At 39.7% G+C, this 27,073-nt stretch overlaps 2 protein-coding genes across 3 annotated transcripts in view; both read right to left on the bottom strand.

Annotated features, from left to right (window-relative positions):
* The window catches only part of RBM5 (RNA binding motif protein 5), a 25,953-nt gene extending 18,856 nt beyond the window's left edge, over positions 1-7,097 (bottom strand). Inside the window, exons 1-4 of the mRNA XM_043985900.1 lie at positions 6,879-7,097; positions 5,669-5,729; positions 2,091-2,256; positions 958-1,113 (exon numbers count right to left, since the gene is read on the bottom strand). Coding sequence (XP_043841835.1) covers positions 958-1,113; positions 2,091-2,256; positions 5,669-5,685 — 339 coding nt within the window. The 5' untranslated portion in view covers positions 5,686-5,729; positions 6,879-7,097. The remainder of the gene's footprint in view (positions 1-957; positions 1,114-2,090; positions 2,257-5,668; positions 5,730-6,878) is intronic.
* A 7,119-nt stretch (positions 7,098-14,216) lies between these two features.
* Positions 14,217-27,073, bottom strand: part of RBM6 (RNA binding motif protein 6) — a 101,313-nt gene continuing 88,456 nt past the window's right edge. For both annotated transcript variants that reach the window (XM_043965280.1, XM_043965290.1), the window contains 9 exons: positions 25,327-25,408; positions 22,879-22,964; positions 19,993-20,145; positions 19,620-19,709; positions 18,840-19,100; positions 16,906-16,980; positions 16,650-16,747; positions 15,598-15,727; positions 14,217-14,477 (listed from right to left, as the gene is read on the bottom strand). In XM_043965280.1, coding sequence (XP_043821215.1) covers positions 14,352-14,477; positions 15,598-15,727; positions 16,650-16,747; positions 16,906-16,980; positions 18,840-19,100; positions 19,620-19,709; positions 19,993-20,145; positions 22,879-22,964; positions 25,327-25,408 — 1,101 coding nt within the window. In that variant the 3' untranslated portion in view covers positions 14,217-14,351. The remainder of the gene's footprint in view (positions 14,478-15,597; positions 15,728-16,649; positions 16,748-16,905; positions 16,981-18,839; positions 19,101-19,619; positions 19,710-19,992; positions 20,146-22,878; positions 22,965-25,326; positions 25,409-27,073) is intronic.

Genomic DNA, 27,073 nt, shown 5'->3' with positions numbered 1-27,073 from the left:
TTAACCCCAATTGCCTCACAAAAAAATAAATAAATAAAATACTCAGTAAGTGCTAAACTATCTAGTATAGAACAAATGCCATTCAGGAAAAAAACATTTAGAAAAATTATTGTACAATACTCTGTAACCTTAAAAATCATAGTTAGTGTAGCACTATTTCACAAGCAGTATTATTAACTGTGAACATTATATTTCTGTGAACAATAGAAGGAAATTTGGAAGATAAAAATGTTAGAATTAATCACACTCAGCAATTAGACAGAAAGAACATGGGATAAATGAAACCTGTAAAGTATGCTCCCTCTGCTGGTTCAGTAGGAGACATTAACTAAAGCTTCTTTCAGATGTGGCATTCCTTGTATAGGAAGGCACTATATTGTCAAATGAGCTTCCTTGAATGTTACAGGACAAGCTACAGAATATTTTCAATATATTAATTATCAACAAACCTGCAAATTCATTAATAATATAATCTTATGATGACATTAGCATTAGTCTTTTAAAAAAATATACACACCTTCACATTACAACAGAACTTCCCTTACCCCAAACTTTTGGAAAGTCTATTTTGTATGAATGCTCTGGTTTTAGTTAAGTTCCAGGGGCTTCTTGGGGGAAAGGGAGGCTGTCTAAGTAATGACAAATACCTCCACTGATTAACTCCTCCTTTATTGGGTGACCAGTTTAAAAAGTTCTAAAAAAAATTCAATATGAACCACAAAGGCTTAATTCTAAATCTTAATTTAGTAATGAAAGGAATTGTGTGAAATGCAGATCAAAATTTACATGTAGTCTAACATTAAATTATTTGTGCTACTGAAATAAGAGTAAAAGCCTGAAATCTGAAAAATCCAGTGCTTGGGTAAACAGATTTTTTTTTAAAAAGAATGTTCAAATTTCAAATTTGAGTTTTATTACTCATATGCTCATTAAAGTGATATTTTCTTTGATACTTACATCATTCTCTGTAACAGTAATAGGAAGTCCACGCAACATGATTGTCTTACTTTCCCACTCATCATTTATATCATTTCTGTAGTCGTGTTCTCCATAGTCACCGTCAGAATGGTAACCATCTTCTGATCTGTCACTATTCCTTCTCTCCCGTTCCCTCTAATGGATGATAAACAAAACTGCAATGAAAACTTCATTTTGGGACAGAGCTTTTCACTCTAGAGAGAAGGGGTGCACATGCTGGGGGGTAGGGTAGAGGAGAAGGATATGGTCACAATTTCTCATCACTAAGAATAATAATTAGGAAGACATTGAAGACCATAAACTATTTTTATGAAAAAGTTTCAGGAAAATGAGGGCATCTCGGGTTCCACATTCTGGTTTTGGTTTTTTTGGGGGGGGGAGTTCCACATTCTGCCTTGGTGAGCACCTAGCCAACCACCAAGTGACATTAGTCATTTTCTTTCAGGAAAGAAGCATTACTGTGTTGAATTGGGATCTCATAAAGAATTGAAATCTACCTCATTCAATGCTCATTCATTTCAACACAATTTACTTAAATGGAATTTTCCACACTTCTTACAATGTTACACAGGATTCAATAAATTATCTTTGCAGATTAAAATTCAAACATATTTAAGAATGCAGATGCTGAACATAAAATTCAAAAGGAACTGAAGTTCAATGAAATGTTATAGCAACTAAAGAGTTAAATAGTTTTCATATTTAATAACCCAATAGCCACTCTAACAACACATAAATTCTCCATGGAGCAACTAGAAGAAACATCTTATATATTTCTTCATTTAATCATCTAACTCACAAAAACTAAACAAATATTTTCACATATAGTAATAAATAAAAGAGCAGCTAGGAGGTACACTCTCAATAGTGTGTCAGATTTGGAGTCAGAAAGACCTGATATTGAATCCTGTCTCAGGTATTTACTAGTTATGTAACCTCCAGCAAGTCACTCAATCTCTCAGCCTGTTTTCTTATGTGTAAAATAGGAAACAGCACCTATCTCATAGAGTTGTTGTGAGATCAAATGAGATAAGAAGTTCTAGGCAAACCTTAAAAGTTCTATATGAATCCTGTTAGTTAAGACAATTTTATAAACCAACCACCATTTTTACCTCTGGACTGTCATAATCTCTATAGTCATCATATCTGTCATTCCTTCGATCATCACTAGATCTTTTATAGTCTGAATCCCTTCGTCTGCTTCTGGATTCACGTTCATCTCGATCATCCCGATCTATGATGGAACCATATCTTCCACTACGCTCTGTTCTACTGACTCTGCAAAATAATGTTCATTTAAAATAAAGATAATTACATGTCCTCCCTATGGAAAACATTAAACTCAGTTTATAGTACAATAAATATATCCAGGGCAGCTAGGTGGCACAGTGGATAAAGCACCGGCCCTGGACTCAGGAGGACCTGAGCTCAAATCTGGCCTCAGACACTTGACACTTACTAGCTGTGTGACCCTGGGCAAGCCATTTAACCGTCACTGCCCCGCCTCCCCGCCTCCCCACCCCCCCATCAAAAAACAATATCTAGCAGTTTAAGGTAACACTTGATTTTAATTGTAAGGCTCGACTTTTTTTTTTTTTTCAGTTTCCAAGGATAACCACTTGGGAAAATAGCTCCTTTCCAAAATGCAAAGATAACCAACTGATATTTTAATTCCAAGTTTGTAAGCTTAGCAAAATGAGCTTTCTAAGCCAAGTGTTGAGAGATCTAGTGTTGGTGGAACATAAAAAGCTGGAGTATGTATGAGGATCCATCTGTCATACGTTGTCAGGAATTGCCTTTCCCCAACACAAAGGTGCCTGGGAAGTCTACCCTATTATTTCAAGAAGATGCTGGTTTAAAAAAGAAAGAAAGAAAAAACAGGGCATCTGGGTGGCACAGTGGATAGAGCACCAGCCCTGGAGCCAGGAGGACCTGAGTTCAAATCCGGCCTCAGACACTTAACACTTACTAGCTGTGTGACCCTGGGCAAGTCATTTAACCCCAATTGCCTCACTTTAAAAAAAAAAAAAAGGAAAGAAAGAGGATGCTGGTTTAACAAAACAAAATAATCTGGCCCCATACCACACATGCAGCATTTCTAAGCTATACTAAAAGCCCATCTTACAGTGTCATTCATGGCACCAAAAGATTAGGCTCCTGAACATCAATCAATTACTTGGTTCTCTATTTTAAATAAATATAGATAAATAAATATTAAATAAAGATAGACTAGGCATGCTGTTAACAAGTCTTACTAATGTCAAATCAGTCAATAAACATTTATTAAGCATTCACTATGTTCACTGTGCTGAAGTGACAAGGATACAAAGAAAGGAAAAAAGGCCGTCCCTGTTCTTAAGAAGCTTAAGTCTTGGGGCAGCTAGGTGGTGCAGTAGATAGAGCACTGGCCCTGGAGTCAGGAGTACCTGAGTTCAAATCCGGCCTTGGACACTTAACACTTACTAGCTGTGTGACCCTGGGCAAGTCACTTAACCCCAATTGCCTCACCAAAAAAAAAAAAAAAAAAAAAAAAAGCTTAGTCTAAATGGGGGAAGATGGCATATAAAAAAATTCTATACAAATAAGTTATGAAATGGACAAAATGGAAATAATCAACAAATGAAAGACACTAGAATTAAGGGGAACTGAGAAAGATTTCCTGTAGAAGGTGGAATTTTAGCTGGGACTTGAAGGAAGGCAGGGGAGCTAAGAGGTGGCAAAGGGGAGGGAGAGTACTCCAGGCACTAGGCTCAGCTAGTTGTTTGACAAAAATCAGTTACGTTAAAATGCTCTTCAGGAAGAGATCTAACTACATCATGAATATAAATGATCAATTTGGATGATGAATTTGAGGACAAGGATAATACTAAGGGGATGAGAGGATATAGCAATTGCATCAACTTGAAAAAGCCAAGAGCTGCTTAATGACATGGGATGCCAATAGCAAAAATATTTGTGAAAGGGATAAACATGATTAAGACATCCCATTAAGACTGTGATGCTTGCCAACTTTTTGTTAGTTTACCTCATGATTCTTGGTCAAGTGTAAAGAGAGGAGGCGTTGTGGGGGCTGACTGGCTAGGGAATATGAGGTAGAGAAGCAAGTGGTAGACAAGGACACCCTTAAGAACCATTTAAGAGAGTAAAATGCTCTCTAAAAATAGGGGTTTGTTCACGGATAAATTTCAGGGATCCATGAACATGGAAAAGAAAAAAAAATTACATCTTATTTTCACTAACTTCTAATTGAAATTTAACATTCCCTTCAAACATTAATGTAAGAAAGGACCCAAGACACAAAAGTTTAAGAACCCTTGTTCTAGAATAGAATGAAATCATGGTATTCCTAATTTCTGGTTCCTTTTTCAGGCCACCATTATGACAAATCTCTGATGAGCCCCCTAGGTTAAAAAGGACTTCAGAATAACCCTGATAGTAATCAGAAAGATGAAGCAGAAAATAAAGAGGGATGGAGAAAATAATATGCATATGTAGTGGAGGCAACTTAGTAAATTATCAGCCTAATTATATGCTAGTGGTCCTACACTCTTTTCTTACAGATTTTAATAGCATTCCTCCATTTTCTCATGTGCTCTAATATATTGCTAATCTTTTATTAGCAGTGAAGATATCTCATTAAAGAACCCTCTCTTCCTTCTCATTTTCACCCTATGTTTTCCTCTGGGCTCAATGGCTCATAGGATTCAAAACTAGAAAGGACTTTAGAGATTATCTATTCTAATTTCCCCAATTTTCAAAGGAGAAAAATGATGTCCAAGAAGGTGAACTTCCCAACGTAACAGAATGAAGATTTGAGCTCAGGTCCTGCAACTCCAAGTACTATATTGATTCAAATAAAGCCCTTCCCTGCCTACTCGTGTGTACCTGTCACTAATACAGGAAATGGAAGATAGGGAAACAAAAAAGAAAACAGTCCTGGCCATTCAGTAACTTAGATTTTAGTAGTGAAAAGTGAGCATGTATGTGTATGCATACATATACACATTTATTCTGTCTCTAATACTATAATACAACTGAACCACTTGATGCAAAGATTTCAAAACTTTTTGGAAGCTGTAACGTAATACTGTTATTTGATACTTTCTCCCAAGAATTCTTGGATGGCATATTGATTTTAAAAATAAAAGTGAATTAAAATTGAGATTATTTTAATCTCCTCATGAAATTCCTTGGGATAAATCAAAACAAGTTAGGATCCATTGACTTAGTGATGATACAGGATGGGCCAAAAGTCATGAAGGGGTTTCAATATCTAATATTTTTTTTTGTTTTTAATTTGCAATACCACATCATTATATACTATATATAAGAAATGAATTTACATTATGTGTGAAAAATCAAATCTCATAAATAGCGAAAAAATAATTTTCAAAAAGTTATTAAAACATCATGACTTCTGGCCTGCCTTATAGAAAAAGCAACCCTTCTCTGGTCACCTTTATCTCAGTTAATTTAAGAGGTCAAGGAAGAAAGGGGACAGAGTAAAATACAGATAGCAAAGAGGGAAACCCTGTTGGAAGACCAAATAAAAAATATTTTACACCTAAATGAGATCTTTTAACAAGGCTCATTAACAATGAATTCATTTTAAAGCAATCCCAAAGCTTAAGAACTACATAGCTCAATCCAGGCTAAGAATGACTTTCAAAATCATGTAGTTACAACATACCGTTTGTCTGAACCCATAGTCCTGTTAAAAGTGCTGCTACCGAGCTCCAAATGTCAAACGTCTGTTCGAGAAGGCAAGAGAGACATTAATGTAAATTTATGTTGCGCATAGAGGACTTTGCCATCAGCCAGGATTATGTGCTCACCCACCATAAAACTCAATTTCGGTAACAGATAGGAAAACACCGGCCTAATCTTGCCTATTTTTTCATTATCTGAGATAAGGTGGCAACGCACCAGTAACCTCATTCCGTTTTTGAAACCAGGCCTGCAACGGCTTGAAGACCACTACACCCTTTGCCGAGTTACCTCTATCAGAAAAGATCTGCACGAACCCAGTAACAAACCTGGGAAAGGATCCAAGTCTGTTGGCACCTTTGTTTTTAGAAAACTAAGAAGGGTAAAAGACCGCTTCAAAGCTACTTCAACCTACGAGACTCAGAAAAGGAGGAAACGTTTGACTCGGTCTAATTCTTCGGGGCGTTCAGAGTCTGCAAAGAAAATACGTTCCGACCAGCCCGAGGGAAGCCGCAGCCCGCGTAGCCGCGACTCCTCGGAGGGCCGGCTGCCGCAGAACCGGCTCCCATCACAATCGGCGCCAGGCACCGGCGAGGGCCCCGAGGGGAGCGCCCCAACCACAGCCCCGCGGGCGCCACGGTTACCCGGCGCAATGCCTGTTTATAGCCAATGCCAGCTGGCCCCAAAGCCGTCTCGGGAGACCCCTTCCTCCTCGGGGCACGGGCGGGGCCGGTAACCCCCCCCCGCCCGAGGGCCTCTGGGGCGATCGGAGCCGGCGGCGTCGGGGAAGGTGGCCCAGCCCGGCTAGGTCGGAGTAATGGCAGTCGGACCCACGTCCGGAGGAGACGCAGGCGGCCCGAGGATGCGACCCGATTGTTCTGAGCGGCCTGCCGCTGCCTAGCCGCCCGCAGCCCGAAAAGGGGAGGCCCGGGGGGCCAGGCCAGGAGAGCCGAAATAGGGACGGAGGCCAGGTACCGACCGACCGCAGGGGCGAACGCCGCGTCGAGCCCGAGGGAGAAGCGGCAAGACAACAGGGAAAGGACGGAGGAGGAGGCTCGACCCGGCTGGCCTCCGAGGCGCCCGAGGAGGCCCCAGGGGTCGCTCTCGGGGGCCCAGCGCCCTGCCCCCCGCCGCTTCCCCGGGCTGACAGATGGGAACAGAAGAGATGGCTGACGGGGGGCAAGAGAGCTTACCGAGAGGCGGTTGGGATCAACGACAAAGTTCCTGCGGAGAGCACGGACGAGGCGGCGCACTCACCCCTAACCGTGCTCGGCGAGGTAGCCCTCGCGGCTCAGCGTCCCAGAAGCTCCAGCGACGGTCCAGAACCTGAACAAAATGGCGACTCCGCCGACCGCCGTCTCCTACCCACACTGCTCCTCGCCCTGCTCCGGGGGCCGCCGCCTGCTGGAAGCTTCCAATGAACGCGCATGCGCGACGCGCTCTCTCCCGCCCTATAAAGCAGCGCGGTGGCTGCTGGGAGGTGTGGTTTCGACTACAGGGATTCCTTTTTCCTTGTTAATAGCATACGCACTTTCCTTTCTTTGTGAAAGTATCCCATTTACTTCTATTTGAGACTAAGGGCAGTCTGGAAGCAACTTAAAAATGATCTCATAATAGGACCATCCCGAGAGCAGAGGGAACTTAGCGTCGGGCAAATACAAGGCCAAGAGGGGTTGAATGAGTTGGAGGGTTTCTGAGGCTGGACCACCACTTTGGGGATATATTATATTGGGCATTTATTCCACATATAGGTTGGACTAGAAGTCTACCGAAGGCCCTAACGGGTATCAAATTCTGGGGTACTCACCCAAGGTCAAACAGGTAGACAAACCGAGTGGAACCCAGGTCCACGGGCTCTAAAAGTGCTTTCCTGGGGCAGCTAGGTGGCGCAGTGGATAGAGCACCGGCCCTGGATTCAGGAGGACCTGAGTTCAAATTTGGCCTCAGACACTTTACACACTTACTAGCTGTGTGACCCTGGGCAAGTCACTTAACCCCAACTGCCTCACCAAAAAAAAAAAAAGTGCCTTCCTTAACTTAGTCTTGGCGAGAGCTCTCTTCTCAACCCAACTTTTATTCTTTTGTGGAACCAATTACAGAGCTTTACTAGATCCCTTATGATTTGGTATTTATGACCCTGTCAAGTAGAGAAGTCAAGGAGAACCCGAGTCTTCTGATACTGGGCCTGATCTTAAGGACTCCACTTTCCAGGTTCCCTTCTCATCTCTGCCTCCAAGTCTCCTTATGGGCCCACAACTCCAGTCACACCTTCTGCAAGAGGCTCTTCCCAGGCTTCCACAATCCTAGTGCCTTTCCTCTGGAATTATCCCCAGGTCCAACTCCAAATCCAGTACTTTTATCACTAATTGATTATACCACACAAGACTTATTCACGGTCATACAGGTTGCTCCCCCAAGGCTGAGAGTGGGAAACATTGGTGGTCTCACTTTCTTTTTTTTTTGGGGGGGGAGGCATGAGGGATAGGTGACTTGCCCAGGGTCACACAGCTAGTGTCAAGTGTCTAAGGTCCGATGTGAACTCAGGTCCTCCTGAATCCAGGGAGGGTGCTTTATCCACTGCGCCACCTAGCTGCCCCCTTGATCTCACTTTTAAATCCATTGTTCTATGTTGCTGCTGTAGTTGGTGGCAAAGCCTCTACCTTTGGCATTAGCTATACTTTTCATAAATATTCTGATTTAGTCTTAGTCTGCAGATAATACCCAAAGACAGTAAAACTTAGTTCTCTACTACTTTCTACAGCCCCTTCTGAGAATGATCAAGGAAGGGATAAGGGAGAAAAGAAAGTTGCAGTCCAAAGAAAACTGGACCATGCATTAATTTCCATCTGGAAATGAAGACATGTTGGCATCAAACTGCAGAGGAAACACCTTGGAATTGAATATCCTACAAGAATATGCAGATGGTGACTTGAGGAGAACGGAGTTCTTAGCCTTGGTCATTTCCAAATTCTGGGAGAGAGATTTCTGCTTGGTTGGAATGGTATCTTAAAAACCTTTCCCAACTATGACTTGAATAGGTTTAGAAGTAACAGTTCTGAGAAATTACATGTATTATTTCCTATCTTACATAGTGGCTAGAATTACTATATACATAATCAGGTACTCTAATAGTTGTTGAATGCATACATATCAGGAATCTAAAACATGAAACTTTTTATTCATCACTTCAATCAATTATGTTAAGGGCTCCAGTATCTACAAGGCCCTGACTAGGTGTGGAGATAGCTGAATATGATAGTCCTTGTCCATAGAATCTTACATCCTAATAGATGGTAAATCAGAGCCAATAATCAAGACTAGTGCTTTTGTATCATGGCATTTCCCAAATTTAAATCAAATACTTCCAGAGTTCTTCATGTAAATCTTTGCACTAGGATCCTTGTTTGGCTGTTCAAGTTACAAATTATAATCACCGAAAGATTTTATGTTCATAGGATTTAGAGATGAAAGGAACTAAGAGATCATCTAATCCAACCCTTTATGTTCCGGGAGCAAAAGATAATGGGGACTAAGAGCAAAGGAGTAAAACTATGCCAAAGATCACAGAAGTGTTCATAAGTAGTAAAGATGTCATAAATTCATTTTGAAAACAAACTCTGTTCTCAAGAAAGGAAATCAGCATCATCAAAGGTAGATGTTATTTTTCCTAATCCTCTCTGGATACTGTGATGAAATAATGGGATTTAGCAGATACTCAAAAACCCACCTGGAGATTAATCTATACTGATTGAATCAAGTGAGAGTGATTGACTGCTGATTAAGCCTGCTTCAAGTTAATTGGATTGTAATCACACATGGCTATCCCTTAAGAAGGTATTGTTCTCAGAAACTAGACTGTGAACTCAACTTGAGAAAACCTTCAAAGACAATGGATTTGGATGACGCCAACCAATCACCTTGAAGCAGTGTGTAAGGACTGCCTCTGTTCCAGATCTATAAAAAAGCTTTCACAAACAGCTTGCTAGTGAGTTCCTGACTAAAGCAGGCTCGTGGAGGAGGACTTCAGGAAGAACCCAACCAGGCTGGAACTCTAGGCTAGGTAGGACTTCTTTTTCTTAACTCCTTGTGAATACCTCTATGCTTTAATAAATGTTTAATGCCTAAAGACTGGTGCTGAAGCTTCCGATTTAAGGCGACCACAATTTAGATTTTAGACATCACAGTTTGGCAACCACGAAGGGATCTTAAGGACCCTCCCACCCTCCCTAGTTTGGCCATGAGCCACCTAATTTAGTGGACTTTCTCTTAGATACCCCCAGTGACTTTCCCTCATTTGCCTAATCTCCCTTGCTTTAAACAGAAAAGCCAGCCCAGTTTAAAGGGCAAGATGCTTGAATATTCTACTATCCCTTTGATTTTTCTCATCGGAATGTATTGGGACAGCATAACCTCCCGACTTAGAGGAATAGTTTATTCAATGGTCCTTCATAACATTATTGGTTTTTTCTTCATTCAGGCAGCAAAAAGTTTTTGGTATAATAGTCTAAGTGTGAATCTTTGGGAAAATGCGTTTAATATAAGTAGAAATTTTATGCCTGCAATTGAAATACCTTTTAATACCACATCCATATTATCACTGTTATAATATGGGGGAAATTGTCACATATGGAGAGAGACGCCAAGATGGCTCCTTCTACTAGAGATGATCCAAGTTTAGAATCAGATCAGCAGAAATTGCTCCCCCTGCAGGAAACTATAGAACATACCAAAAAAGGAGCACCAATTCAAGTCAGAAAATATAGCCCCTTTAAACCAAGTGACTTGAGCACATGGAAATCAATCCAAACACTAATTTCACAGTTAAGGACTATATTTAATGCATATCAACCCACTTGGGCTGATGTTACTTGCCTTATGGAAACTTTACTATCCCAGGCTGAGATTGCAGATATTATTTCAGCAGGAAATGCCCTTGTTGCGAAGGGTCAGGCTGTTGTGGCATGGCCTCTAAAGGATCCAGAATGGAATTATAATAATGACAGATAATTCCAAGAATTAAAAGATGCTAGAGAAACACTTCTGAAGGGAATGGAATCTTGCTCTAGAAAACCGGAAAACTGGCAGAAATTTTTAAGCCTACCTCAGGAGGCTAATGAAAGACCGAACAGATTTTATGATAGACTTTGTGAGGCCGCTAGAGAGTACACCAGATTGGATCCAGTAGATTTAAGAGATTCCTATATCGTTCTCAACACATTTGTTTATAATTCACTGCCAGAAATCCGCAGATACTTTCTGACACAATGTCCAGACTGGAGAACTCTCACAGTAGATAGGATTAAGGAACTTGCAGATTATGTCTTTGACTCACACAAGGAAAGTCCAGATGGCTCTAGGCAGAGTATTCTGGCACCTGCATTTCCTAGTCAGTCATTTAAATGCCAACACAAGGGCAATAAGGTATGTTACTACTGTACAAAACAGGGATACTTCTTGAGGGAATGTAGGACTAGAAAACAAGAACTCAACAGGGCAATGGCCGAGAGCCTTGCAGAATTCTTTGGAGGAAATCAAAATAATTATGGAAACTTTTATCAGAAAGGAAACAACCGAGGTAATTATAGGCCTTATTACAGACAGAATCAAAATGGATATCAATCTTTTCAGGGGGATACAAAGAGACAGTATCAGAATAACCGTAGACCCTATCAGGGAGGAACAGAAGGACAGAACCAGAATCAGGGTAACCAGGGACTCCCTCAAAGGGGGGCACAGGATTGACAAGACGAAGGGGAAGAATGGAACATAGATAAAACAATGTGGCATACCCCAAATTCTGACTGCTTAAATACTTTAACCTTAACAAGCTTTTCCTTCTTCAGGTAAACCATTTGTTTGTTTGTTTGTTTTGAACCATAAGTTTAATGAGTCTGTTTATGGTATTATGTTTAAAACCTATTGCTTGATTTATCAATGGACATATTGAATATTGAGTCATTTCTTTTTGATAAATTGTTTATCACTTTAAGTATCTGTTACTGTCATACTAGATAAAGAATTCATGTATAAGATAATGTGTTTACTTGCTAAAAGGAGATTATGTAATAATGTCTAATATTATCAGTCATTTACATTCATATATAATTTACATGTCAACGTGACTATGTATATTGTGGGTATGGTTTGGAATTATTGTATATATTACAAGTACATCATCAGTTATGTAGCATAACATGCATTTTTACTATCATACTGTCTTTGGTGAAATTAATATGAGATTTATGAATTATGGAAACTTCTCATCTCAGAGACTAACTGCTCTTACAATGAGTTTTATATAGGCCCTGTAGAGAATATATGTACAACAGGAGGAGAGACAGGTACATGTAAGTCTATGGTTTGCTTATGATGGCAACTATATAGACCATAATTGCTGGACACAGTCCAGTTTCTTCCTCTCTCCCTTCTAAAAGTTTTCTTTTTCTTTCACTAAGTCTGACGGCATGGTCAGAATCCATCCACCTGTGGCCTAGCACAATTACTGGATGTCTCAAAACCATGAGATGTGGTATAATAACCTTTCCATAACATTTTCAGGTGTCATGAACACGTTACTAAATTTGGCTTTGATCCAGACACATGGTGGTAAGAAGTGTTTTAGATTGCATAACTACTTCTTTACCCTCTACTATATAAAGGAGGGAATGTAATGGAATGTACTAAATTTGATCATTGACGGACGCTATGCTAAGGTTTAGTAAAAAATCCAGCAATTCAAACAGTTAAAGAAGAAGAATCCAGCTTTCCAGACCAGAATCCAACTTCCTCCTGATGACATCTTACTACTCCAAGAAGACAAGAGAACTGAGAAAAGACTTACAAAGACTTAATTATTTTTTTACTGTTTCATCTAGGAACACCTCTTCCTAGAAGAAACAAAGGGGGGAATGTGATGAAATAATAGGATTTAGCAGATACTCAAAGACCCACCTGGAGATTAATCTATACTGATTGAATCAAGTGAGAGTGATTGACTGCTGATTAAGCCTGCTTCAAGTTAATTGGATTGCAATCACACCTGGCTAGCCCTTAAGAAGGTATTGTTCTCAGAAGTTAGACTGTGAACTCAACTTGAGAACACCTTCAAAACCAATGGATTTGGATGACGCCAACCAATCACCTTGAAGCAGTGTGTAAGGACCGCCTCTGTTCCAGATCTATAAAAAAGCTTCCACAAACAGCTTGCTAGTGAGTTCCTGATTAAAGCAGGCTCGTGGAGGAGGACTTCAGGAAGAACCCAACCAGGCTGGAACTCTAGGCTAGGTAGGACTTCTTTTTCTTATACTTCTATGCTTTAATAAATGTTTAATGCCTAAAGACTAGTGCTGAAGCTTCTGATTTAAGGCAACCACAATTTAGATTTTAAACATCACAATACTAATATCCTATATTGCAAATGACACTGGTAATGCTGGAAAGGAAATGCTGCCATACTCTCAAAGTTAAATAAATTGAGAAGCCACCATTTGTGAAAGAAATCAACATTCTAAAATGAAATTTGTTTCAATGATGGATTTAACTAAAAGCATGTGAATTACTAAGGTAGGTCAATTTATTATTAAAATTCTATATTAATTAAGTGTATTAGGTTCTTTGGGAAAGGAAGTCCAAAGTACATGGTCATTACCTTCAATTATTTATTAGAAACCCTAGCTAGAGAAATATGCTACCCATTTCCAATTCCATTTTTTTCAAAATGGAAAGAATAGTTACCTTTAATCAGTAAGCTTTCCCTCCCACCATCCTACTTCCATTAACAAAGTTTGTGTTGGAATTATACGATCATAAAGTTAAGAATAAAATAAATCACTAGCCCAATCTAACTTAAATATATGGGCCCTCTCAAAGGACAACTCCTCTGCTACTATTCATGGTGGTGGTTCACTATACTATGTAGCTGTTAATCTGAGTTAAGAAGATATTATTTATCCTGAAGAAAGGTCTAGGCTATTATAGAATTTAGCAACAGCATGTGGAGAATCCAATCAGTATTAGGCATACCTGGTTAACGGGCTATTATAAAATTCAATAACAACTTAGTACTGGAACAATACTAGTACAATAGGAACTACTTAGGCACAGGTAGGAAAAAAAAATAAGGCAATCACTTTTCATTTACAGAGCTATGCAATTTAATGGAAGGGAACATCTGAAGCAAAGTTGTTCCTTTAAATCAAACCTATGATTTCATAGGCATATTCATTCCTATTAAGTCAACTCCCTCTACTAATGCATGTCTGTAAATCTTCCTCTTGGAAAGATGCCTGGGGATACTGAGAAGTAAAGTGATCTGTTCAGAACACAGACTTCTTCTGTGGTAGACTCCCTTTGCCATGATATTGGACCATGGTGGCAACTAGATCCAAAGGTATGGTTAACATTTCTGAAGCATGAACCAGTTCAGAAATAACACAAGAGCCCACAGTGACTCTAAAAAAATATCATGTAGTTGGGAGGCAGGGGGAAGAAATGGCAAGGACTTAGCAGATTAAAAAATATTTATATATTCATCACCACATTGAAAAAAATTTTATTTAAAAAAAGTTCTAGCAGCAAGAACAGTAACAAAACAAAAGGAGAGACAGACAGACAGACAGACAGACAGACAAAAGAAGGTTGCACCCTGTGGGACTCATCTCAATCCTTTACTCAAGTTCTTTATATCGAGCAAACATGACTCTCCTCACAGCATCTCGGTATGTCTCATTAGACTGCCTCTTACTAGGTTTCCCTTGTGATCCAACACCAGGGCCCCTCGTCCAGCCTTCATTCTGAAAACCAAAGGGAGAAAAAAGAAATGGCGATTAGACAGGTAGTCTCAGGGCTGCATTTGGCCACAGAATGTTCTGGAGGGTATAGGATATTCTGGGCCAAAGATGTTTTAACATAGCAAGTAAAGATAAAGGTAGAGTTGTGTACAAGGGGCTATACCACGAAATACCCCCCAAAAAAGAACCACAAAAAGAAGAGTCAATTTCAACAGAACAAGTCTTACTATCCATAGAAAATCCAAATTCCACAACTCATCAACACAACCTTTAGCTAGTCCATGATAGGAAGGACGATGTTAGCTTGTGGATGAAATATGGTATCGTGTTATTGTAGTACTTCCCAAATTTTAGCTTTCAGAACTGTCCTATACAAGTACAGCTTTGAAAATTACATGTTGCAAAGCAAACTATTTGAAATAGAGACTTGAAGTTTCATGTATAATTTTTCTCTGTTCTACTTTGTATATGGAAATGCACATTTGGTGGCTTTGTTACTTTCAGAGTAAAAAATATATATTTTAATTAAAATAGAGTCCTGACACAGAATTCTTGAGGCTCCTTTCCCAGTTCCCGTCCTCACCTTCCTTCCCCTTAGGCCTAATATTTCTCCACTGTTTCATTCAGAAAAAACATTTTAAAAAATCTAGTTCATATTCCTTTGCCCTCATCACTGAGTGGTCCCTTCCTGGCTTTTCCATGTCACTGTTGGCCCTATCTCTCCTTTCTGTTCCAACTCTCTCAGTCGTATTCAGGAAAATACTATTTCCTAAAAACCAACTGGACATCCTCTCTCCAGTCATTTCTTTTTCTTTTTTTTTTGGTGAGGCTATCGGGGTTAAGTGACTTGCCCAGGGTCACACAGCTAGTAAGTGTCAAGTGTCTGAGGCTGGATTTGAACTCAGGTACTCCTGAATCCAGGGCCAGTGCTCTATCCACTGCGCCACCTAGCTGCCCTTCAGTCATTTCTTATATCAACTGGCTGAAGGCACTGTTAGAAGAAGCAGAGTTAAGACCATTTGATCTTAGAAGACCACAGAGGTTTTAAAGAGAGCCAAGAGGAAAAAGAGAGAGAGAGAGAGAGAGAGAGAGAGAGAGAGAGCTAAGAGAAAAATCATTTTACCTCTTCTGCTGAGGTCAGACCTGGCTGACCATATCCCAGACCTGCTCCCTTCTTCCAACCTGGGGCCTGCAGTACACAGCCTCCTTTGTTGTTGCTGTCAGTACCTACTTTACTTGAAGATTTACGATCACTGCAAAAGAACCAATGGTATCTAAGCATTTGCCTTTGGTTGAAGAATGTTGGAACAAGGACTGAAACATTTCAGAAGTCATTAAGCTCCATATGAAGTGAAAAAAAAAATCAACTCTCCTCAAGATCAATCTCACTGAGAGATCAAACTGTGAAATTCCTAGTGCCCCTCTTTTTCACATGCCCTTGTAACTTTTGAATATTAGCTTTGAGATTAGTACTAAAGTAGCAAGTTAAGCAAAATGTTTAAATCCTGGCAGCTATTTCTTGCTACTGCTAGAATGAATAATGATCATTGCTATTCCCATAGAACTCTGTACCTTTAGCCAAAAAAGGTGTGTCAACAAAAAAGGGAGCATTAGTACTGGCCTAATAATTGGGATTTTTAAATTCCCAATTTCCTAAAAGACCCATTTTGTTACAGTGATAAAATCTATTGCCTTTTGACCCAGCTTATCCACCTGCAGGAGACACATCAGAAGATTACAAGATTTGCATCTAGAAGGGTGCTTACATGTTCATCTAATCCAAACTACTTATTGACAAATGAGGAAGGAAACTTAGGCCTAGAAAAGTTAAGTACTTTACGGAAAACCACAGTTAACAAAATATCTGAATCCTCAAACTCCAAATTCAGTGCTCACTCTACAATATTACAGTGTCTCTCGTGCCATCTTGGTTTCAGACCCCTAGGACACAGCCTTTCTTATTAACACTTTATTTGGGTGATAGTAATTAAATATAAAGGTGAGTGATATGTTTTACATCCAGGGTAGAGAAAGATACTTTATTTGCCTTGCAAGCCACACATCTTTTGTCTCCTGAATAAGAAGTAGTATTATGACTGAAGGATCATGGGTTGGTCAGAACATTATTTCACTGGCCTTAATTGCCCCAAACTAAGAGAAAGGAGGTTGACTCACCTGTCAGTTTCCCTGGAATATTTCATTCGTTTCCTATCTGGGGAATCAGAAAAATGAAGTTTCTCTTTACGGTCACTTCCTTTTTCTCTGTATCTTCCCTGTTAGAAACCAAAATGTAAGACATAAATGCTTTACTTTTCCAGATAGACTGAGGAAAGGCAGAGTAGCAGGAAGAGAACTCTAATTTTACCCTAGGGAATAGTGAAAATTAGTAAATAGCAGAGAAAAGATCGATAGGAAAGCCCCATAAACATACTTCCCGCTCTCTTCTCTCCAGATATGCCAGCTCCTGTTCAGATTGCTTTATTTTTCTGTGGATCTCCAGGTTTTGCTGTGAAAATAACGGAAATTTTGAGTAAAAAGAACTTTCTGTGAATTAGAGAGCCACTCCTCCTTAGGTTACTACAAATTAATACTTGCTATCCTTTCCTCTTTATGCCCTCTGTCTAAAGAAGTCAGAATTTTGAAAACCTAACAGTTCTTGCTATTCTCAGGCGCAGAAGATCTGAACTAGCCTGGCTTCTGTCACCAATTCAGTGTATGGTTTACAATTAAGACTGGGCCTCAATTTCCCCTTCTCTATGCCAAATGATTAGATGACAAGATGGAGGGAGATACATGACCAAGGATCTCTCTAGGAGAGCTGGAAGGAAACTCAGAAATTAACTAGTCCAGCATGCTCAGCAAGTCAGCTTGCCCCCCTTCTTCTTCCCCATTCAAATGCAGCAGTCTAGAAGCCAGGCTCCATGCCAGCATCAAGAGCTGCCACAATTATGCATTGCAGGGTGAGGGCATATCACTCCCCTGGTGGGGAATGGCTTTGCTCCAGGGACTGCAGCTGCTGGTGCAGTGGAAAATATACTACATTTGGAGTCAGATTCAGACTTCATAGGCTGCTTGGTGGTGGATGGAGTGGATGGAGTCCTGGACTTGGGAGTCAGGAAGAGCTGAAATCTGCCCCAGACACCAGCTGTGTGATCAACTGTAAGAACGCACCTTGAGGGCAGAAACTGCCTTTTGCCTTTCTTTGTAACCCCAGAGCTTATTAGTCCAACTCTTCTATTTCCAGGAGAAGGAAAGGCAACATTACCTGACTTGCCTATGGTCACCAGGCTAATAAGTGGCAGAACTAAATCTTCCTCACTATACTGAACCAGCCCCAGCCCCTTAACAATACTTCACTCTGGCCATGGTCCTGCTGTGCACCCTGATGCTATGGCACCCTCTGAACTGCAACTGCAGAGCCCTGGGGGCCAGACTGTCCTGACGGGTGAGAGCCCAAACCATGCCCTGTGGCTCCATTCAGCATCCCTATGTCTCCCAATTGGCTTCTATTAGAATGCAAGGACCTTGAGAGCAGACACTATAACTCTTTTATATCTGTACCCTGTGCCCCTTCCTCCCCATCCTCCAGCACTTAGCATAATTCTTGAAACATAGTAAGTACTCAATAAATCCTTCCTTCATACATGCATTTATTAAACTAGGACTAGAACCCAAGACTCAAAATTTTAGAAATATGTTTAATGTAATTGTACATATATAACCTATATCAGATTACTTGCTGTCTTGGGTGGGCAGGAGGGAGAAAAATTTGAAACTAGAAATCTTATAAAAACAAATAAACTAAAAAAAAAAAAAAGAAATATAGCATAATGCTGAGCATATAATTGGCCTTTGAAACCTATATCCCAGAATTCTGATACCACTCTGACAACCATTATCACTTAATTTGATTCTATTGCTTTAACTACACAGAAAGGACAAGACATTTTTCTCAAGGTAACCCATGAGTTAACATATTTTGATTTCATTATGGTTAATTTGTTAAGAGGTAACTGTTGGGGGCAGCTAGGTGGCGCAGTGGATAGAGCACTGGCCCTGGATTCAGGAGAACCTGAGTTCAAATCCAGCCTCAGACACTTAACACTCACTAGCTGTGTGACCCTGGGCAAGTCACTTAACCCTCATTGCCCCTCCAAAAAAAAAAAAAAAAAAAAAGGAGGTAACTATTAAAAAATATTAGGTGACTGTCTGCGCAGGACCAAAGGTCAGGAATGTCCTGCTGATCCTGAGTCCAGCACTGTATCCACTGCAGTCAAGGTGCCCATACACTGGTTCTAAATCCTCAGTGGCTTTTCATTGTCATCTTTGACAACCTGCTAATTCCAAGTGACCCTTCCCTGCTACCTTGTGAAGATCAGAGAGCTGTTGGTGCTTGAGCAGCACTTCCTTATTGGGAAACTGCCTTCTGCAGAGGAGACAGGCTAGCTTGTTCCAGTCAGTGAGCTTGTCTTCCTCATTTTCCTTTTTGGACAATTCCTCCCGCTGGGGGGGTTGTACAGGGCGAGTCTGGGGAGGGGGGGGCTTCTCTTCTTCTTCCTCTTCTTCATAGTCACTGTCTCCTCCATATTCACCCAAAAGGCCAATCAAAGGATTTACGATCTTGGGCTGTAAAGACAGGAAAACATCTGTTTCAAACCTTTGTGTGCTCATCAGGGTCATGGGTTGTTTTTTTTCAGTGTATTCCTCCATTTATCTGTTTTCTTCCTCTTCAGGAACACTGAGCAACCTAAAGTTCTCAAGACTTACATTTGGAAGTGAAATGAAAAGTAATTTAGCAAGTCAACTAAAGCTAAATCCTTGACAAAATGGGGCTGTTTCTGCCACTCCTCACTGTTCCAAGGCATTCCAATGTCCACATCTTGCCCTACTCCTCGCTAGCTGTTCTCTGTAAAGGTAAACTGAGCTAAGAAAGTGGCACTACAAGTCAAAAGTTACAGGATGATTAGAGCTAACAAATTTCCCTCTTTATTAACTAAACTTTTTTCAGTTTATTTTTCACTTTCCTCCTCCCTCTCCTAAGATGTAAAAAAAGTTAATAAAACCCTGGTAACAAGTATAACTGATCTCCATTAAAGGGATACAGCGCTGTCTCCATCCCCCTTGAATCCTCTAAAGAAGCCTTACAGGAGGTGGGCTCTCTTCCTTCTTCACTGTGGGGGGTAGTGGTTTCTTAAAGACATCTTCTGCAGAAGCCTTCCCTTCACTGGAGACCTCCTGAAATAACAAACAGTGTGAAACCTAGAATGAAGTTGTCACTTAGAGCAAAATTTACTGAGAGACCATTAAGGAACAGAAAGAAAGCAGATTATAAAGGTGAGGAAATATTTAGGACTTGATCATGAACAGACTGTAGCTAATGTTTCAAGTCCTGTTCATATGTCTACCCCAACAAGACAGACCCATGAAATAATTTGCCTTTTGCAAAAGGGGAAACATGAAAAACGAGTCAGGTAGTAAACTACCCCTTCACTGGACCGCCGAGAGACTTCTTCCTTACCTTCGTGGGTGTGCTCCGAGCTTTGTCTTTTTTCTCCCTGCTATCCCTTTTAGAGGCATCTTTCTTTTCATTTGGTTTTCCTTGACTGTTGTGTTTCTTCCCCTTGCTCTCTGCCTCAGGTGATGCAGGGTCTTGTGGTACATAAACTTCTTGCTAGAGGGTTATTGAGAAACAATGCTAAGATGATTTGTTTCTCTTGAGAATGTTTGTGAGAAGGGAAAGCTTCTATTTGGTATGGGGAAGTTGATAAGTAGCGTTAGTGATGAAAAAGAAAGAAATGAAAAGAACATTAAAGAAACAAGAAAACAAAAGAGCAGAGGAAAATTGAAAAGGGGACACACAAGTGACATATTTTGTCATCATGCTGAATTTAATATGCACTTAAAAATGGACATAAATTCAGTGTTATATATAATCCTCTGTTTGGCATATACTGAAATATTTGTATATTTTTTGATGTTTGAGGTCATAATAAGAAAAAAAAATAATTAAAAAGAAAAAAACCCAACCATTCTTTATACTGGTTCTCCATACTGGTTGCTAACATCTACTGTCCTCCAGGTCATTTCCCCAACTTTTTTCAATGACTTTGGAATCCAGAATCATCTTTCTCTTGATACCATCCCCAGCCATAATCCTCAGGGATTTCAATACTCATGCTGACAGTATACTAAACTTACTTCTCTATTCCTTAACCTCAGCTCCAAAGATCTACTTCTCCATGCCCTCTTAGTCACAAATCAACATGACCACACTTTACACCTTATAATCTTTTACCTGCAAGATTTGGAACTTGGAAATTCTACTTTCCAAATTACCCAGTTATCCTTCTACCTCTCCCACTGTCCCACTAAAACTTAATCTTCACCCTTATAATAGTTTTGGTTTCCGGACCAATTCCTTCTTTCTCATTCACTCTTCCACAATGGCTTTATTTAACTCTATACTCAGCTTCGTCCTCAAGGTCTTTAACTTTCTCTGGTTCTAGACTTATGAACCCTTATTCCATGATTGTTTCCACTCTACAGTTTCTCTGTTGGTGCTCCTCTGATCTCTTTCATTCCGACTACTTACAAAATCTTGTTATAGTAATCCTAACAGTACTCTTACAATCCACAAACATTTATTGATACCTGTATTTTTGGACAAATTATTTAACTTCTCTGGGCCTCACAGAAGATACCCAGTGCAAAAGCATGGGATGGAAGATGAAAAGATACTGTGTGTGAAGAACAGCAATATGACCAGTTGGCTGGACTACCAAATGTGGGAAGGACAGTTCTGTAGAAGGTTGGAAAGGCAGGTTTTGGGCCAGACTAAAGTGCTTTAAAAGTTATCACAGAGGCAATTAGTTAGATTTTGGGGTTTACTGATAGAGGAATTAAATGATCAAATCTGCACTTTAGGAAAATCACCTTGGCAACTGTATGGAGGATGCATTAGAAAGGAGAAAGACCTAACTCAGGAGAAACAATTAGAAAGGCTTTACAGGGGCAGCTAGGTGGCACAGTGGATAGAGCACCGGCCCTGAATTCAGGAGGACCTGAGTTCAAATCCGGACCCAGACACTTAACAATTACTAGCTGTGTGACCTTGGGCAAGTCACTTAACCCTAATTGCCTCACAAAACAAACAAACAAACAAACAAAAACAAGAAAGAGGGACAGAAGCAAGAGATCCTTTAGGAAAGAAGGAAATAAGCATGATTAGGTGCCTACTATGTGCTAAGTGCTTTACTATTTTATCTCATTTGACCCTCACAACAACCCTACTCTAGAGGCAAATTAATGGATATACAGGGCTGTGATTAATAAAGGAGAACACTAAGCCTAGGAATTTGGATGACTAAAAAGATGGTGGCATACTGAGTACTGTGCAGATCTTATAGTCTGACAGTTTGAGCCCCCTATAACTGTGGGGGATTCCAAAAGGCTCCAAACCACCCTTTCTCCAAACTTCCTTATTTCTTTGAGTGCACCACCATCCTTCCAGTGACCTGGGTTTGAAACCTTGGAGTCTTCCTCACCTTTTTCCTCTCCCTTCCTCACCTCACCCCCTATCTCATTCATTGCCAAGTCATGTCCATCATACCTCCAGAATCACCTCTCATATCCTTCCCCGTCTCCATTCACATGGAGTTCCTGCCCTCCATGCCTATCACCTGCACTTTTTCTTTCTTTTTCTTTTCTTTCTTTTTTTGGTTGGGGCAATGAGGGTTAAGTGACTTGCCCAGAGTCACACAACTAATGTCAAGTGTCTGAGGCCGGATTTGAACTCAGGTCCTCCTGAATCCAGGGCTGGTGCTTTATCCACTATGCCACCTAGATGCCCCATACCCTCTAATTTTTCAAGAGAAAACTAAGGACCACAGAGGCTAAATCCATGAATAATTTAAGGAGCAAACCTGGAATTGAAACCTAGATCTTGTAACTCTGAATGATTTTTTTTTACTAAGCATGGAAAATTCACTAAAGATGCCTCCATATCCTCAAACTTAACATTCCTGATGCAATAGAGATTCATGAATATTCAGAAATCAACACAAAGTTTTTCTTTAGAAATAAATTTGTAAAAACAGCTATGTAAATATGTAAAATGTTTTTTTTAAAAAGTGAACTTTATAAAATGTCTTAATGTTAATAGACCTTTTATATACATTACTCTATTTAATACTAAAAACAATACTATAAAAATAGGCATCATTTTACAACAGAGGTCAAGGTTTTGTTTGTTTTTTCAATTTGTTCAAGGTCACATGGCTAGAAAGTAGCAAAGGTGGTAGTAGAAGCTAGGCCTCCTTACTCCTGGTTCTATAAGCTTTTATTACATATCAATGTGTACTTTCACCAAAAGAATAAAGTAGCCAAAACAAAATTTAAAAGTCACCTGTGTTTTGGGGTCATAATATGTTCCAGCTAAGGGGTCATAATAGTAACCAGTGACAGAATCATATATGTAGCAGTCAGATGAAGCTAAAAAGAAAGAAAGAAGTCAACATTAGTTTTTCTCATATGCATAGTATAGTCACAAATACATACATGGGAGGAACTAGAGCAGAGGTTTTACTCCTGTCACAACTTCAGTGGAAGTGGGAGGGAAAAGGGTGATGTAAGAAACAGAAGATGGCAATAAAAAAATTCTTTTGGGAAAAAAAAAAAGAACAAGTCATGACAGACTAACTTCCTTTCCTGATGGGGTTACTAAACTATTAGCACACATATCTGGATTTTATCAAAATATTTGACAAAGTCTCTCATAATAACCCTGTGAATAAGATGGGAAGATGTGGTCTGGATAATGGTACAGATTGGTGGGTTAGAAAGTGACCAGACAGGAACTAAGATGGTGGAGCAACAGGAAGAAGTACAGCAAACCCCACCCCTATCCCCTACAATTCTTCCAAACAGATCTTGAAAATAAACCAGTCCAAATCCTGATCAGAAAAAAAAAAAAATCACAGTGAGTCCTTTTCCCAGCCCAGGGTAGGAAAGGGAGACAGACTTCTTCACCATGTCTCTAGAAGCTGATAGGACAACCTCAAGCCTCTCACTCCCTCTGCCTTTCTGAATGAAGGGTGGAGCCAAGAACTCCCAAACCTCTATTTAAGGAGGGAGGGGAGCTCCAAACATCTCACTTTTCATCTGGCTGGGAGTTTAATTAAACTGAGGCCTAGGATTGGTTGATGTTAAAAAAAAAAAAAGAATGGAAAGGAGGGAAAGAAGAGTATGTTAGAGAGAAAGGGAAAGGAAGGTTAAGGAAAATTTTCTCAGGAGTGCACAAGCAGAAGTCTATACAAACAAGAAGACAGGGTTGGGGGGGAGTGGGACACGAATCTCACTGTCATAAGAACTGGTCAAAGAAGAAAAAAACATACACAGTTGAGTACTGCTATACATTTCACTGTAGTAAACAGAAGGGAGAAGAGGAAATAAGATGCAGAATAGGTTAAAGAGGGATGATGAGGCCTAAGCAAAACAAATTCTAACTAAAAACGTATAAAAATATAACTGTTTTTAGCACTGACAATTGGAAATTGAGGGGGTGACCAAGTAGCGAATAGCTGAACACATTATAGTATATAAATGTGATGGGAAACTATTTTGCTATACAGGATAAAGGGGATAGTTTAAGAAATCTGGGAAGACATATATGAACTAACGTAAAGTAAGCAACGCCAGGAGAAAAATATGTTATGATGACAACAGTATTTGAAAGTCTCAGGAACTCTAATCAGCATAGTAAACAATAAAGATTCCAGAAGACTCATGATTAAATAGGCTAAGCCACCTCCTGATAGAGAGGTAAACGACTCAATACAGACTGAGAGGTATATATGTGTGTATGTACGTGTACATACACACACACACACACACACACACACACACACACACACACACACACACGGCCAGTTTGGAAATTTGTTGTGTTTGACAATAAATGTTTGTGAGAGGGGTTTTGTTTTTCTGTTTTTCTAAAATGGGAGGGGAGGAAGAGGGAAGAAAAGACTGATTTTCTTTCTTTCTTTTTTTTTTTGGGGGGGGGCAGGGCAATGAGGGTTAAGTGACTTGCCCAAAGTCACATAGCTAGTAAGTGTTAAGTATCTGAGGCCACATTTGAACTCAGGTCCTCCTGAATCTAGGGCTGGTGCTTTATCCACTGCACCACCTAGCTGCCCCAAAAGACTGATTTTTACTAGTTAAAAAAAGTTTTTTAAAAAGAAAACTAGGGCGGCTAGGTGGCGCAGTGGATAAAGCACCGGCCTTGGATTCAGGAGGACCTGAGTTCAAATCCAGCCTCAGACACTTGACACTTAACTAGCTGTGTGACCCTGGGCAAGTCACTTAACCCTCACTGCCCTGCAAAACAAAACAAAAAACAACAACAACAACAAAAAAGAAAACTAATCAGACCCAATGAACAGCAATTAAAAGATCATTGGACCAGTGTCTAGTCCAGTGCTGTTCAACATTTTTATCAATGACTTAGATGAAAAGCACAGATGAAAGACATGGCTATCAAACTGGATGACTGAATCTTAAAAAAAAAAACCACAGGTTTAAATGGCAGAATAACAAGATGGCTCTTAAGATGGAAAAATGTAAAATCTTACACTTGGGTTTTTGGGAGTTTTTTTTTTTTGTTTTTTTTTTTTTACAAACTACATCATTCCCAGATAGAAGGAAATTAACTCAAAAGCAATCCATGCCAAAAAGAACCCGGGATTCTAGTGAATGTTTGGGAGAAGTCCTTTACAGTATCTGTTAGTACAGAATCATGCTAAGAGCAGCAGATCAAGTCAAAAAGAAAGAAGAAACCAAAGATTATTCCTCTTACACTGCTGCCCATGTCGGTTTGAATCTGAGGACCAGTCTGAGTTTCTGCTGCCTCCCTTCCTTTCCCGGAAATATTTTTTACCCTGAAAGAAAGAAGTTAAAGTCTTAGAACTAAAAAAGCAAACCACTTGGCAATTATTACCTTTCTTTCACTTTTAGCTGTACTCAGAGAAAAATTCAAAGTCACTCTCTCAGTTATTTGTGACTGAAAAGCCTGAGGATTTTTTCTTTTTTAATCATAAAAGTATTTTATTATTTTCCAGTTTCTTATAAAGATAGTTTTCAACATTTGTTTTCATAAGTTTTTTAATTCCAAATTTTTCTCCCTCTCTCCCTCCCTTTCCTCCCTCAAGACAATAAGCAATCTGTTATAGATTATATATGTACGATCACATTAAAGATATTTCTGCATTAGTCATGTTGTGAAAGAAGAATCAGAACAAAAGAGAAAATCCTCAAGAAAGTCAAAACAAAAACAAAAGTAAAAACAGTATGGTTCAATCTGCATTCAGAATTCACAGTTCTTTTTTCTGGATGTGGAGAATATTTTCCATCATGAGTTCTTTGGAACTGTTTTGGATCATTGCACTGCTGAGAAGAGCTAAGTCTCACAATATTGCTGTTACTGTGTTCTGCTCACTTAACTCAGCATCAGTCCACGTAAGTCTCTCCAGGTTTTTCTGAAATCTGCCTGCTCATCATTTCTTACAGTACAATAGTATTCCATTACATTCATATACCACAACTTGTTCAGTCATTCCCCAATTGATGGGCAGGCATTCACTCGATTTCCAATTCTTTACCACCACAAAGAGAGCTGCTATAAATATTTTTGTACATGTGTGTCCTTTTCCCTTGTTTATGATCTCTTTGGGATACAGACCTAGTAGTGGTATTACTGGGTCAAAAGGTATGTACAGTCCCATAGCCCCTTAGGCATAGTTCCAAATTGCTCTCCAGAATGGTTGGCTTAGCTCACAACTCCACCAAACAGTGCATTAGTGTTCCAATTTTTTTCACATTTTCTCCAGCATTTATTATTTTCCTTTTTTGTCATATTAGCCAATCTGATAGGTGTCAGGTGGTACCTCAGAGTTGTTTTAATTTGCATTTCTCTAATCAATAGTAATTTAGAGCATTTTTTCATGACAATAGATAACTTTGATTTCTTCATCTGAAAACTGCCTGTTCATATCCTTTGACCATTTCTCAACTGGGGAATGACTTGCATTCTTATAAATTTTATTTAGTACCCTATATATTTTTATGAGAAAATAATGGGATTTGGCAGATACTCAAAGGGCCACCTGGAGATTAATCTAAACTGGTTGAATTAAGTGAGAGTGATTGACTTTGCTGATTACCCTACTTAAAGTTAAATAGATTGTAAACAAACCTGGTCAGCTCTTACATAGGTATTTTTCTCAGAAGCTAAGGACTTTGAACTCAAAAGGAGAACACCTTCAATCCAATGGATTTGGATGATGCTAACCAATCAGCTTGAAGCAGTGTGTAAGGACTGCCTTTGCTCTGGACCTATAAAAAGCTTCCACATTTAATTTGCTCTGGCAGTTCGTGGTTGAAGCAGGCTCCTGGTAGATAACTTGAGGAAGAACCAGACCAGGCTGGAACTCTAGGCTAGATAGGCCTTTTCTTAACTTTCTGAACTCCACATGTTCTCTTTTTACTAATACCTAGTATGCCTTAATAAATGCTTAATGCCCAAAGACTGGTGCTAAAGCTTCTAA

The sequence above is a fragment of the Dromiciops gliroides genome, chromosome 1, assembly GCF_019393635.1.
Source record: "Dromiciops gliroides isolate mDroGli1 chromosome 1, mDroGli1.pri, whole genome shotgun sequence".
Taxonomy (NCBI): Eukaryota; Metazoa; Chordata; class Mammalia; order Microbiotheria; family Microbiotheriidae; genus Dromiciops; species Dromiciops gliroides.
Note: the sequence above shows the minus strand (reverse complement) of the source record. Positions and strands in the feature narration are given on the sequence as shown.